At 43.4% G+C, this 15,962-nt stretch overlaps 1 protein-coding gene across 1 annotated transcript in view; it reads right to left on the minus strand.

Annotated features, from left to right (window-relative positions):
- The window catches only part of ETV6 (ets variant 6), a 36,280-nt gene that overhangs the window by 10,289 nt on the left and 10,029 nt on the right, over positions 1–15,962 (minus strand). Inside the window, exon 2 of the mRNA XM_008577325.1 lies at positions 10,428–10,973. Coding sequence (XP_008575547.1) covers positions 10,428–10,973 — 546 coding nt within the window. The remainder of the gene's footprint in view (positions 1–10,427; positions 10,974–15,962) is intronic.

Below are 15,962 nucleotides of genomic sequence, written 5' to 3' on the forward strand. Positions count from 1 at the left end.
TAGAGCTGTGATAAACCTGGGAGTGCAGGTGTCCCTTTGACATGATGATTTCCATTCCTTTGAGTGTACACCCAGCAGTGGGACTGCTGGATCATGTGGCAGTTCTATCTGTAGCTGTTTGAGGAAACCCCATGCTGTTTTCCATAATGGCTGCACTAATTCACAGTCCCACCCACAATGTAGAAGGGCTCCCCTTTCTCTGCATCCTCGCCAGCATTTGTTATTCTCTATCTTTTTGATACTGGCCAGTCTCACTGGGGGGAGATGGTATCTCAATGAGGTTTTGATTTGCATTTCCCTGATGCTGAGTGATGCTGAGCATTTTCTCACGTATCTGTTGACCATCTGCACATCTTCCTTTGAGAAATGCCTATTCAGCTCCTTCTAGGCCAGTGTCTTTACCCCTCAGGGTACCTCCTGGTCTTGTATCACCTTCACTCCAAACAGCAAACAGAGAACTGCCGTGGTCCAAGTGTTCCTGTCTCTGCAAATTCACATGTTGAAATCCTAACCCTGTGGTGTTAGCAGATGGGACCTCTGGGAGGTGATCAGGTCACACAGGCTCCACCCTCATGAGTGGGATTAGCACTCTTAAACAGGAGGCCTGAGAAACCCCTTGTCCCTTCCACCACATAAGAACACAGCAAGAAGGTGCTGTCAATGAACCAGAAAATGGGCCTTCACCAGTCACTGAATCTGCCAGCCCCTTGATCTTGGAATCCCCAGCCTCCAGAACTGTGAGAAATAAATTTCTGTTGTTTATAAGCCACCCAGTTTATGGTATTTTGTTACAGCAGCCCAAACAGACTAAGATAAGAAGTGAGGTATGGTTTAACTGTTCAGTTTTGGTTCTACCATTAAATGGCAGATACATTTTAATTTCCTGCAATCTCTTCCAACTGGAGAACATCTGACAAAACTCAACATTATCATATAAGATGCCAGTAAATTATAAGAAACAAAGGTGGTTTTCACATAACCATCCCCCTTGTCCCTCTACAGGGTCACAGTCATTTTCATTGCAAAAAGGCTGACGACACCTTTGGATTCATCTGGATTGGAAATGTGATTCTCTAGTATGTTCAATTTAATAAAATTTAGCAATAAAGACACCACTTGGAGGGCCGGCCCGTAGCTCACTCGGGAGTATGTGGTGCTGATAACACCAAGGCCATGGGTTCGGATCCCTATATAGGTATGGCCAGCTGGCTCACTAGGTAGAGCGTGGTGCTGACAGCACCAAGATAAGGGTTAAGATCCCTTTACCGGTCATCTTTAAAAAAAAAAAAAAGAAACCACTTGGTTGTCTTTTACAGTTTGATATAAAGACATTTTCTGTTTGCATGAAGATGGGTGAGACACCAGCTGTCCTCTCAGCTCTAGGCAGGGGGCATTCCAGTCAGACGCCCGCTGCGGAGCTGAAACTTAAAGTGGGTGGTTCCTCTCCCATCCCCATCTGCACAAGGGTTTTTGCTGCATTATCTCTGTCACTTCTCTTTTGCTGTCATGGTACATCCTATTTCTTATAAAACAGTGAAACGTGAACCAGACCACTTCTCCAAGTAAGGGCTTAACCAGCACTGGGGTACCATGTTGGTTTTGCAGATGCATCCAAATGGGATCTAGAATGTTATCTACTCTTTGGATGGCAAATGAAGGTAGGGCTTACCAGAGAGCAGACTGTACCTGTAAGCTTCAAGGATATTTGCATCTTGCAAACCTTTACTTTCATAAATGTGAAAACAACCCAAACAAGCTGCCAACTGATCATTTTAAATGACATTTAATCCAGCAAACTGTAAGCTTCAAGGATATTTGCATCTTGCAAACCTTTACTTTCATAAATGTGAAAACAACCCCAAACAAGCTGCCAACTGATCATTTTAAATGACATTTAATCCAGCAAACCCAACATTTGCTGAGTAATAAAAATGTTGACATTCAAGACATATTGAATTACTCAGTTACAAATGGAGGTAGCAACAGGAATTTTGTGGCATAAAGCAGTTATTTCCAGCTCAGAGTACAAGTGGCTTTTATACCACTATTGATACCACTACAAAGCACTTGAACATGCATGTGTAAAAAATATTTTTTGTATCACAAAGTATTAATTTTAAATGTGTTTTTCTTAAACTAAAGGGCTTTCTTCTATATCAAGGCATGTGGGTATTTTAAAGAAATGTCCATTATTTGGGTTGTCTCTTCCATGAGAAGAAGTTTATAAAGGGTTTAGCTGGAGTAAAGTGCCATTTTCCAACTACAGAAAGCAAGTTCTCTCTCTTTCCTGCTGGGTGAGGTATGCTGGGTATCTGCAGCTAAAAGGCATTGTAAAAAATCCCTTCCTGTGGTTAAGGAGAAATATTTTCATTCCCACATCTGTCTCCTACCAGAGATTCATTGTATAAACTCACAGAGCAGAGGTTGTAAAAAGATGGCAATTTACACATAACCAACATGGTTTCTAAAGAAAAAAACCATGCTAGACAAATCTGGTATTTAAAAAATTTGAGTAGGCAAATCAAGTGTTTGACAAAGAGAAAGCTTAATGATGGTGGTTAATTTAAATTTCAGGAAAGCTTCTAAGAAAGTCATTTTATATTGTCTTAAATATATTGTCTGTAAACCAGAGTTCCATGGGTGTAATTATCAACAGAGAGAAGATGAGTGTCCCTGTTTAATTTTTTAAAATTTATTACCTAAGAATTAATAAATTTATTTCAAGTTCAGCAACAAAACAGGTAAAGTAACATTCAAAATGGAAAGTTGCTACTATGCTTTACAGCAGTGGCTCTAAACAGGGGTGGAGGTGGATAGAGATTTCCCATCTGGCAATATCTGGAGACATTTCCGGTTGTCACAACTGGGATGGAGGGTGCTACTGGCATCTAGTGGGTAGAGGCCAGAGATGCTGCTAAAATAATGCATAATGCACAGAACAACTCCTCATGGCAAAGAATTAGTTGGCCCAAAGTATCAAGAGTGCTGAGGTTGAGAAACTCTGTTTATAGAAACATGGGTTTAACAACGTTCAGGGACCATCTGCCCCCAGTCTTGTCTTTTCCTTCTCCATTCTAGATCAGCCACTCCCCAGAAGCACAAAGTTGATAAATCCAGTGCGGCTAACTCTGGGTTGATACGCAGAGGTGTTTACAGTGGGCAACTGCATGTGCTTGCTGTGGCTAGGAAAACAGAAACCATATGTGCATCGGGGCACACTGACTGGGGGAAGGAGCGGCGGAAGCAAAGAATACAAAGCTGGGCTTCCTGGCTTCACCAGGGACAGAGGAACCATGGCTGCAAACGAGGCTAGACCTTTTCATATCCAATTGCATAAGGTGTGGAGAAGACCGGGACACACTGGTCTCTGAAACTTGAGTCTTACAGCTGGATGCCGCCCTAGACTCTTCTCTGCTCAGGTGTGGGCCAGCCTGGGAACTCACTCTAGGGTCTGCAGAGGCAGGGACACTGCAGGACAGCAGTGTGCACCCTTAAGCAAACTGGAATTACCAGTCTCCTCCAGCTTCTACTATTCTCCCCCCAGCCACTGTGCTGTTGCTGCTTTATCTTTTAAAAATATTGTCCTGAAATGCCCTTTTCTTTCAGGGCTCTTTGATGTCTCAGTCATTCCCACTGAAAATAAAGTGCAGTGACTCAGCCGGTTGGCGTATTCCTGTTGGAGTGACAGATCCTCCCCTCCCCAAAGCTCTTCAGGCCCTCGCCACCATCTTATCCATCTCCTCCTAACGAACATCAGGCAAAGCCTCAGAGGAGGGGAAGAAGAGGCACAGAAGTAAATCTCCAAGGACATAGGAAGCTAGGGTGGCCTTGAAGTGGAGCACTCTGCAGTTAGCATCGCTTGAAACAGAAGTGCCATGCGCATGCCTTCCCTGTCAATGTCCTGCGCCAGCTCCGGAGGGCAGCCGTCCTGGCTGTACCCACACCCTCCCCTCATTGCCCCTTAGATCCAGAGTATGGCAGCTCTGCAGTGAAGCAGAGCTAACTGTTAGTATCAGGGACACTGACATTTAGTAGTTATCCCACTTCTGCTAATATATCCACAGTATTATCTCAACAGTCAACAGTGCCCAGAAATGGGTATTCTCAACATTACAGACAAGGGAAGGAGGCTTTGGGGACATTAAGCACCTCTTCTTGGGAACTGGATTTAAATCCTGCTGACACCAAGTCCAAACTTTTGCCACAGGTCCACACTGCTTCCCCAGGAACAGCTCAGGCTGTCTGTCAACTAGACCCTGCGCCAGGAGCTCTAGAGTGTTCTGGGCTGTAGGGCCTGTAGAAGGTTACCTCCCTGAGACAGGGCAGGAGGAAGTGACTCTTTCCGTTGGTGCTAAAAAACTGGAATCCTTCAGGCTCATGGAGACACCCCACAACCCTGTCTTTTCTTTCTTGCAAACACAGATACCTACACAAACACACATGTGTGCAAACACACACACACACACACACACACGTATGCACACCTCCACACCTTACCAGCAAGGCCCAGGGATGGGACTTGTCCCATCATTGTCATACAAGTCCCTTTAGACTTCACGTTAAGCCTGTAGGGCTGCCCATGAGGCTCAAGTCCATGAGCTTCATTTGGAACTGATTTCACCAGCACTAAACACTTCTGCAGAGGAAGTAGAGACAGAAGCAGGAGGTCAGAATACAGAGTGACTTCTGCTCCTCGAAGCCCTTGCAGATGAGCCTCCAAATGTCTCCCTGGAGTTTCTAGCTACTTTTTCTCCATCTGACTTAAGAGTAGAGGCTTCCAAATTGAATTTCACTGTGTACATATCTCATCCAGTCAATATAAACCAAATCGAGAACTTTCGTTGTTTTGGTCAGGTGGCAAATAAGCAACACAGGAGACTTGATGTGTCCCTGATTAGAATCTTTGGTTTCTGTTAAAGATGTAAACTCGATATTTAATAAACATATTTTTAAGATCCCAAAAGACTGCCTTTAAGGATCTGAAAGACTGCCGTGAAGAGGGTTATGAGAGGGTAGGGGGGGAGGAGACCATGAGCTGGGTTCCTGTCTTACCTGCTGTAGGACTGGTGACCCGACCAGTCAATGACAGCCTCACAAACCAGGAAGAAGTTCGGGTTTGCAAAGAAGATAGAGAGACTTTGGCAAAAGTTGGGAGATAAACAGAAAGAGAATATTCTCTATTTGGGTGGGTCATGGACTTTGAACAATCAAATCTGTACAGACTTCTGAAGTCCCCCAGACTTGTGTAGTGAATGAGGGGCTGAGAATGGATTATAAAACAACTCTCGGTTTACCAATGAATCTTCTTCCTCAGCAGATTTTTGGATTAAAGCCAAGGAAGGGACAAGCAGACAGAAAATCTGGCAGCTCAGGTTTAAATGAAATTTAAAAACTTTAAGAGAAAACCAAAATAACTTAAAAAATGTCCCTTGAGATTTAGCTGTCTATAGTGGTTATGCAGCACTGTGAATGTAATTAATTCCATGCAATCGTATGTTTAAAAATGCTTAAAATGGAAATTCTTATGTTATATATGTTTTACCACAATAATAATAATAGAAAAAGTTTTAGCTGTCTGTATCTGAAACCAGAATAGGAAATTAGTCTGTTTGATGGTGTGACACAACAGGGGTATTGCCTTAGGTCAGCAAAGATGCAAAATTTGGCACTTAGAGACACTGTACCTCTATCACCTAGAACAATGCTTGGTGCATAGTAGATGCATGATCATTTTTGAATGAATGAATGAATGAAGAACTGCATAATTCAAATGTATAAAGAAACAATTTCTCTTAGCCGCATTTTATTTATGTTAATGATGTTATTGTAACTATTCTGGGTGGGTCTGCAAACATAGCCTGCAGTCCAGAACGTGTCTACTCTTACACCACTCGTTAGTGTACCTGTAACATGTCTCAGACATGCCTCGTCATCCAGAATGCAGGCGATTCCTGGAGAGCAGGGACAGTGTTTTCTACATCTGCATCCTACATTATGCCTATAACCAAGCATCCGGACCCCACAAGGCAACAATGTGGTAAAGCAGGGGGCAGCAACCTTTTTCTGTAGAGGGCCAATTAGTAGACATTATTAGGTTTTGCTGGCCATACAATCTCCGTAACTGCTCAACTTTGCCACTGTAACATGAATGAAGACACCGACAATACTAAATAAATGGGTGTGGCTGCTTTGCAATAAAACAATTTACAAAAGCAAGTGGCGGCTGGATTTGGCCCACGGGCCACAGTTTCCAATTCCTGCTTGAGAGTCCAAGGCCAGAAGAAAACAAGCATTTTGGGAAGAAAGCTGGACAGAAGTTCGAGGCTGGGTTCTTGACCTGTCTGAATCTCAGTTCCTTCATCTGTAAAAGACCCTTCTAGCTTTGAAATCATTTAGTCCTAAGAAGGAATTTCAACACCTACTAAAAACATGACTCACAGCATCGTTCAGAGTCGCGCCTCATCCCCCTACAGGTGCACGAGGCCAATATACTCTGGCTATGAAACGCACCGGCAGGACACAAGCCAGTAAAACTTTTGTTAGGTAAAGTTTGAGAAGATTGACAGATGCTTCCTGCTACCCCTCTAGCCTCCCAGGAATCCTTTCCTGAAGATAATAAATAGAAAATAAGCTCAGAAAGAAGTAACTTGCTCATCGTTACACACACCATTGGCTACTCAATAAAAAACAGAACCCAGGGATCTTGTCTTGTTCTATGTTAAACTCTCTCCCTTAAGTGCTGGCCATTCCAACTTGTTAAACTCTTAACAGCAGGTCCTTCTTATCTTTTGAAAAGTAGGGGACACCTTTAAAAATAAGCTACATGTTATATTTAAATGGATCTCATTTGTGGTTTGTATGTAACCTGTCAACCACCTACTGAATTTTCTTTATTGATTATACTTAAGAAAACTGTCATGCTTTGCATGTAATGTCTTGTGATGTATCCCAACTTCAGAGATATTGAAAAGTGGAAAAAAAAAAAAAAACCCAAAAGAATTTATAAGAAATGATGGATTTTTAATTGACCAGGACAGACCTGGACTCTTGGATTTATATTTCTACTTGAAATAGAAAAAATACACTGGGCCCTATCTTGCTTGGCTCCTGGAAATTTTTCCCCCTGGATCTAATTTCCACTTGCCTCTATTCTAAGCATTCATCTAAGCACAGCTGAAAGCTACCCCCGCCTGCAGTGTTACCTGACATCCCTACCCCGACTTCCTACTGGACCTAATAGGAGCCCTTCTAAGACGCACATCACACGCTCCACTTTTATAGCTACCGGCGCCCGGCTCTTTCCAGATACACACTGTGTCCTACATCTTCTTGAACCTGCCCTCACCCACGCAAGAAGGCAGAACAGTAGCTTAAACATAGAAGGCGTCCAAACACAAGAATCCTAGTGTACCTGGGCAAATTACACCTGAGTGGCAGGAGCTTGGCTTTGTGTTTTGATCCACTTTCATGAGTAGTCTTTCCATCTGTACTCTCCAGCGCCGGTACTCATCAGTGACATTCAGCACCTCATTTCTTTCTGTGCTGTACTTATTTAAAAAGAAACTAAGTTTTCTCATCCATCTAACAGATGCTTTATAGAGATTTAGAGACTTTTTATGGCTGTTCAGTAATGATACAACTTTACACTGTGTATAGGACTCACGCAATGGATTCTACCTTACATAAATAGAATCAATTATACAAGGATCTGAGTAGCCAAGTAAGACCAGAAGGGTTGGGGTAGAGAAGCAGGAGTACCCCAAAAGAAGAAGGAGCCTAGGGATGTGGTGAGTTTTCTTCAGAGCATTACGGAATCAAGACAAAGTGTTAGAGCACAGACTTGCAGAGCTGGAAGGAACCTTAGAAACCATCCAGTCCAATTCTCTCATTTTACTCCTAAGAAAAACAATGCCTTTCAGTTAAATTAGTTCATCTTGGATTTGGTTATATTAGTAAATACATACAGCTGGAGATTTAAACACTTTTGAACATACCATCAGAGCATTAATAATCAGTCTTAGGGGACTCTGTCCTACTGAGGGAGTTAATGCATTCCCCCAAAGACCTGGGCACTGGGGTTATTTTACATGAATATTTGCCTTCCTAGAGCCATAGTGAACAGCAGAGATTCCTCCTCTCTGTGTGTTCAAAAGAGAGGGGGAGTCCACAGACTCCAGGGTGCATCATGCGGGCGGCACCAGCTTCTGAACCGAGGGGACGCACCCACTGCCAAACAACTCTGATGTTCAGGCATAAGATGAAAAAGTGGTATAATTTTACGAGACTAATATGTTAAAATTTACAACCTACTAAACATGGAAAATTAATTCCTTAAGTCTAAACAATTTATTCCTCTTGATTTATGGTCTTATCTCAGATTCCCAAAGTCTGTGGTCAAGACAGTGTCACAGCGGTGGATTTGACAGATCCTGACAAGGAGGCCAGACTTCACCAGGGCAGCACTACGGACAGCAGCTAAGGGGGCAGCAAGGACTGTCCTGTGGACCTGGTCACCCAGCCCCTGTCTGACCTTGGGCAAAGTCCTTTGCCTTGCTGAGGCTCTGTTTCCTCCATGGTTTCCCCTGTACAAAGGATCCGTCCACATGAGATGAATATAGCAGTAATAAGCTGCCTCAGAGAGCTGTCCTGAGAATTATAGACAAGTAAGAAGTATCTGCAACATGTCAAGCACTGCTGTACACACTGTGCAAGAAACAAGACAGGACGGGTATGTATAGACAAGAAGGGTCTTGGCCTGGGAAGCCCAAGATAGGTCTTTTATATTATTCACAGCCATACACGGACCCCATCCTCTTTCTCCAGTTATCTGGGGAAATTCACAAGTTCTGCCTAAGCTCGTTACTTCTTTATCACCCGTTCTTTTTTCCCCAGTTTTTTTTTTTCCTTTTTATTAGTAAAAAAACCCTAATGTCTGTATAAGAGTAGAGAGAACAGTAACGTGAACCCCATATGTCCATCCCCAGCCATGTGACCATCGGTTAGCTCATGGCTGACCTCATGTATATTACATTCACTCCCACCCCACGACCCTGCCCCATCCTTTAAAATGGAATCCCAAACGTGTCATTTCGTTTTTCACAGCTTTTTAAATACATAGTCATCTTAATTCACCATTTTATTTTCTTGATTCAACATCCCTGAGGTAAGTTATAAATAACAATAAAATCGAGGCAACACTGGAGGTGCACTTGGGGCCAGTGAGAAATCTGGAAACAAATGACAAATAAAAAAGGGACAGTGAGTTGAGGCAGAGGCACAGTGGGCCTGCAGGAGTGAGTACCTGTCATTACGTTGCTATGAGCACAGCTGCATGCCGGTGGTCTGAGCAAGGTCTGTCCTGGGGCATCAGCTCATGGAGAAAGGGGCATTTCTCACTGTTCCCTGGATAAGCCTGTCCTCTCCTGCCTCCAGGCCCCCTCCCACTATGGAAAGCATGATCATTTCAGTACCGAGTATCCCCTGCAGGGCTGTCCTTGGGTCCTCCAGTCAAAATGCATCTTCCTTCCGCTTTGCTTCCACAGCCCTTTATTATTCTGGCACACAGTAGATGCTCAATGAACGTTTGTACACTGAACGAGTGGGACATAGGACTTATTTCATTCTGCCCTATATCTTAGGCTTTTACTTTTGTCTCTCCCATGATATTCTAAATTCCTTAAGGAAAAAGACAGCGTGTGTTAAATCGGCTATGTATCCCCTACTCCTGCTGCATTTATTTGCACAGGGTAGGCGCTCAACAAATGTCTCACGAGTGGAGAGTTGCTCTGGGAAAAGAGCTAACCTTGTCAAATGGTTAGAGGATTAAACTTCCAGGGAATGACTTCATGCAAATTATGGGCACACCAGCAAAAATATAGTGTATAGATTTTTTTTCACTGGTTTCTACTGGTTTCTTGCCTTAGGTAAGCAAATTTGGGCTTGTCATCATAACAAAAAAGAATTTGGGAAGTGGTTTCCTCTGTCCAAATGACCCAGCAACACCTGCTCCAATACCTATTTTCCTTTCCTACCGCTTCCCAAGGTGAAGGCTACACCCCAGGTACTGCCTGTAGGCTGGAACTACAGGCCTGAATCTGAGACAACGGTTCATTATGCTATGCCTGGTCATTAATTAGCTGCTGGAAACTTCAGGAAGGGCCATCAGCATGCTTCTAAACCTTTTATTTTCAATGTTTTCCCTTAGCCATGCTTCTGATGTGACTCTCCTCTAAGCTGGATGTAGGACATTTGTTTTGTAACATTTCTGAGGGTCACTGACCACCCCATCCCAGCGGCTCATTCAGCAGGCCGTTAGGGATTTTGCCTCATCCAGGCAGAAGCCTCCACATGCCCTCCCCAGGCCTCGGGGGGCACCGCCTGGGCATGGAGCGAGGCTGGCTGCAGGCGCTGAGGGGACACTCACTCACCTGCTATTCTCCCGATGGGCATGGCGTGCTCTTCCGGCGGGGACACAGACACCATGATGTGGTTCATGTAGGCCAGGTCTTCCCGGTGAGAGAGGTTGATGGGCTTCCCTTCCCTGTGCAGCCCGTCCTCCGAGAGCCTGGACTGTTTGAAATCCACGGAGTGCCGGGGGTTCAGGATGAGGGGGTGCATGATGGGACTGGGCATCAGCTGGATCACGCGCGTGCTCTCCTGCCGCGGGCTGGCTGGCTTCGGGTGGGGCTCAGAGGACGGCGGGCAGTGATTATTCTCCATGGGAGACACGGACAGAGGGTAGGGCTCCTGGTGGTTGTTCTCCTGGTGGAGCCTCGGCCCCTGTGCCCTCTCGGCCGGGGAGAGGCGGCGGATCATGTTGTCCAGGGGGGACCGGAGGGGCCGCTGCTCGGGGTCGGGGGAAGGCCGGTGGTTCGTGGTGACGGGGGACCTGGAGCGGTGCAGCAGTTCAATGGTGGGAGGGTTGTGGTGCACGTTCTCCACGCATGGCCTGGGGGTCCTCTGGACACAGTTATCTGTGGGGCAGAAGGAGAGAGTCACAGACTGCAGCGAACTGGCAGGACAGGGACCTCACTGAGGCGCTAAAGCAAGACACAGCAGAGTGTGTTAGGTGCACGTAGTGCCTTTCTGCCCAGGATGCAGGGTGTCTCTCACTGCTTAAAAAAAGTTAAAATGTACATATTGAAATTATTTTCCTACCACTAGACAAGCTAAGAGTGTCTACAAACATACCATGAATCACCTTTCAGTGGTTTATAAAACAATGAAGCCAAACGTCCACTCTTTATCCTCCTCTCACTTGACTCTTCCGTGTAGCTTTCGGAGTCAGAAAGGTCCTTAGGAATCTCCCTCTAGATGCTTTCATTGACTTATATTTTCACAACCAAATTTTCATATTCTCTACTTCTAGGAGTTGTTGGTATTAATGATAATAATGATTAACAGTGACTATATCCTAGGTACTGGATTTTATTGCTTAAATCTTACGACACTTCTAAGCAGGAGATCCCACTACTGCACCTGTATTACAGATGACAGAACCGAGGCATTAAGAAGTTAAGCAACTCACCCACGGTCATGCAGCTGCGTGGGGATTAGAACCAGACTCTGGTCAGATTCTAGAATCTGTGCACTCATTACAATACCTGTCACTTTGCTTCACAAAAACCGGGGCACAAAGTCACATCAAAACCTACTCTAAGCATGGACAGAGGCCCTAACTTACGTAATGACAATCTTGTTGTACATGAAAGAACTTTTAGGAGCACAGACCCAACAAATGCTCAGAGACAGGTAGAGGTAAGTAAGAGTAAGGATGGATGGATACCCCAAACCACCCTCCACCCCACCCCACTTGAAATTTCAAGCTGGTGACATCTGAGCAAGGACAACATCAGAAGTGTACACAGCTCAGCAACAGGAGTAGCTCTAGAAGGTGGATCAAGGTATGGGCCAGCATACATGTGGCTCTGGGTGTCCCTCCTAAGGCTCAGAAGGACAGGAATCTGCCACAAAAATGGAGCTTTCTACACGTCTCCACACCCATCTCAATGAGGTCTCTCTGGCCATGTCTGTTCCTGGAACTTTTTTGCCAAAAAGATGTGCATGTTTGCAGGTCCCTGTTCCACTCAAAGACTTGTCCATGGTTCTAAGTAAAGCAAATCAAAAATATCACCTTTGTCCATTAAGACGACATCTGTATGAAGAACACATAATGGGGATCTGGGCATCTGACAGATCAGTAAACAGAGACAGAGGTGGTGGTTTCTTCAAGTTTTAGGCAGGGTTAACAAGAAAATGAAGATGTTTTCCTCTTTTCAAATTTCATTAGATCTCACCTATCATATAAGATAGTGGACAAAAGAAATATTGTTCATGATATTAAAAGATATGTCGTTGGGCCGGCCCGGTGGTGCACTGCTACAGTGCACCGCTTGGGAGTGCGGTGGCGCTCCCGCCGAGGGTTTGGATCCCACATACAGACCGGTTCCCGCTCACTGGCTGAGCGAGGTGTGGGAGCAACGCCGAGAAAAAAAAAAAAAAAAAAAAAAAAAAAAAAAAAAAAAGATATGTCCTTGAAGGGTTTATTTTGTAACCTGTTGCCACAAATTCAAAAGTGCCTAATTATTGGAATAGCTATCAGTAAGAAATTGGTTTAATAGGTTATAGTATATCTCTAAAGAATGGAGTACTATGCAACTGTAAAATGGAATGGGGAGTATCTCAAAATTTTGCTAAGGACTGCTGTCCCAGCTCTATGATTAGATAAGAAAAGCAAGATTCAAGTATTTATGATCTGCTACCACTTATCTAATAAAGGACAGGAGGAGTTCCAATTTCAACAATGGCAGAGTAGCTTATACCACACTAACCTTTTTACAGATAGGAATTATAGAATCTGGATAAAATACATGTAAGAAACTATTTGAAGATTCTTAAGAGTGACCAAAACCAGACAAAATCCGAAGGGGATTTTACTCTTGAAAGAAGGGCCCTGCACAGAGTGAGATCCATACTTGCACAGCTTTCCCCCGAGGGTACTCCCTAGTCCATGCACCGGGCAGTTAGAAGATGTACAGAAAGTTGCTTGAGATGTCAGAAGATGAGTATGTAGCTGTCAGAATGGCAGAAAATTGAAGGATTTCAAATCCCACAAAGGAGAGAGCCTTATAGGGAATAGTCACTAAATTGGTAAAAGCTCTCTCAAATTCTTGTCTGACTCTTAAACAGCACATGTGCAGGGGAGATGCTAACAAGTTCAGTGAAAAGCAACAGTTGTATGGTCAAAAAACATGAGCAGAAATCTCAGCTACTGGCTACTGCAGTAGAGACAGAGTTCTGAGTTTGAGTCTCATCAAGTTAGAAGGCTCTGTAAATGCCTCAGACTATCCATTACCCCAGAAGGGCCACACCTTAGGGGTAATGGCTATGCTCCAGGACAAAGGGATCTGGCTGAGGGCTAAAGGCAAAACTAACTTACTACAGAGTCTCAATAATGTGTTATCTATGTTGTTTGGTATCCAACAAAAACTTTCTAGACATGAGAAGAGACAGAAAAATGTTACCCATAATAAAAAAGGTCTGTCTATCTCAGACCTTGAGATAATCTAGATATTAGAATCAGCAAAAAAAGACTTTAAAGTAGCTGTTATAAATAAGTTCAGGCACTTAAAGGAAATGATGGCCATAATGAGTGTGGAGAAAATAGGATAATTTAGTCAGGCTCCCTGGCTCAGGTCTGGTTGGGGGGTCAAGCAGCACATTCTTAATTCTTTGTAAACAAGTTGTGTGTGGGTGGGGTTAGTGTACATGTGCACCCATGTATATTTTAGTTAATTGCTATTGTGTGTTCTGCAGTTAGTTAGCAGAGCTGGCCAGCAGAGAGCTCGAGTCTAAAAATAGAAAATGTTTACGCTGCTGGCAGTTGCTCAGTTTCTCTTTGGACTTTGCTGATAGCAGTTGAGTTTCTGAGTTTCTGAGTTTCTCCCCTGTACTGCCTAATTCCTAGACATGTGTGTGCTGCATAAAGACTATTCCTGGGCCGAGCCCGTGGCGAACTCTCGGCACTGGGAGCACAGGAGCGCTCCCGCCGTGGGTTCGGATCCTATATAGAGATGACCGGTGCGCTCACAGCACTCACTGGCTGAGCGCGGTGCGGCCGGTCTCAAAAAAAGGACAAAAAAAAAAAGACTATTCCTTCTTCAAACAAGGCTCCAAGGACCATTTTGTCTGGTTACCTAGCTCGCAGACCTGTGTGTGAAGGGTTTGTGAACAGGCTCTAGGGGTCTGTAAGCACCAGACCCTAGCCCTAGCTCCACAATTGGCGTTGTTGGCAGGATTACACTACACTGACTGATAACAGATAGAGACTGTCAGAAGAGAAATGGAAACCGTTAAAAAACAGAATGAAGACTCTAGAACTGGAAAGTGTAATACCTGAAATAAAAGATTAGATTGAATGAACTTAATAGCAGATTGGAGATGAGAAAAGAAAGGGTTGGTAAATTTGAAGACAGATTAATACAACTTAAAAACAACAGACAAATCCTCAGTGACCTGTGGAACATATCAAATGGTCTAAAACACATATAATTGGAGTCCAAGAAGGAGAGTATAAGAAGAATGGGGCCGGAAAAAGAAAAAGAAAAAAAATAACAGCCAAATTATCCAAAATTTGATAACATCATCATCAACAACAAACTTAAAAATACAAGAAACTCAGCAAACACCCAGCAGCAGAATGCACATAATGAAAACTATAAAACTATATATATCATAGTCAAACTTCTAAAAACCAAAGATAAAGAGAAAATTTTAAAAACAATCAGAGAAAAAAAAAGATAGGGTAAAAGTTATACTAACTATGGTTAACTTCTTTTAAAAAAAAACCAGACAGAGAGCCCAAACACACACACACGAGAAGGATATAAATGGGACCTATAGATCGAAAGAGACTTGCGACACCTCAACTGTGTGCAATATACAGACCCTTGCTTGGATTCTGATTCAAACTATAAAAAACATTTATGTGATAATCGGAAAAATGTGAACCTTCATAGGATATTTATGATCCTGAGGAACTACTAGTTTTCAGGTGATGTGATATCTCTGTGATTATGGTTTTATAGAGTTATCTTTTCAGACCTATATGATATATTTACAGATGAAATGATATATGTGGGATTTGCTTTAAAATAACCTGGCATGATGAAGGAGAGAGTAGGAGGGACACAGAGGATGCAAGATTAGCCATGAGTTGATTGTCACAACTGGTTCATTATACAATTCTTCCTACTTGTGTATAGGCTTGATATTTTCCATTATAAATTTTCTTTTTTAAAATGTGCCTAATCAACTTTGCAAGGATACAGGTTGGAATGACAAGCACTAACTTCCTCAGTTCAACCCAAATACATACAAATGCTTACAGGGTACTGACTAAGCCAATGGAGTTAACTTTAATCACTAAGGTTATTAGTATGATAGAAATGATCAGTGATCTTTTGGAGACAAGGCAAATTTTATTTTTATAGTTAATATGTATCTCAATTCTGCTGCCCATAAAAAAGAATATATCTTTTGTCCACAGTTTACTTTTCATTTGTCACAGAATTTGGCCATCATAAGCAACTATTTGAGAGTCTCATTCCAAACTTTCATATATTTTCTTCTAAATGCCATTTACAGAATGTCTCCCTTTCTTTAAAAAGCATATTAAGGGCCGGCCCGGTGGTGCACTGGATAGTGCGCCGCTTGGGAGGTGCGGCGGCGCTCCCGCCCGAGGGTTCGGATCCCACATACGGACCGGTTCCTGCTCACTGGCTGAGCGAGGCGCGGGGGCAACACCGAGGGTTGCAATCCCGTTGCCGGTCCCCGGTCCGGTACGGGGGCAACACTGAGGGTTGCGATCCGTTGCCGGACACGGAAAAAGACAAAAGACAAAAAAATAAAAAAAATAAAAAAAATAAAATAAAAAGCATATTAAGGTTTAAAAATACTTAAGA

This window comes from Galeopterus variegatus, unplaced genomic scaffold, assembly GCF_000696425.1.
Source record: "Galeopterus variegatus unplaced genomic scaffold, G_variegatus-3.0.2 Scaffold1492, whole genome shotgun sequence".
Lineage (NCBI taxonomy): Eukaryota > Metazoa > Chordata > Mammalia > Dermoptera > Cynocephalidae > Galeopterus > Galeopterus variegatus.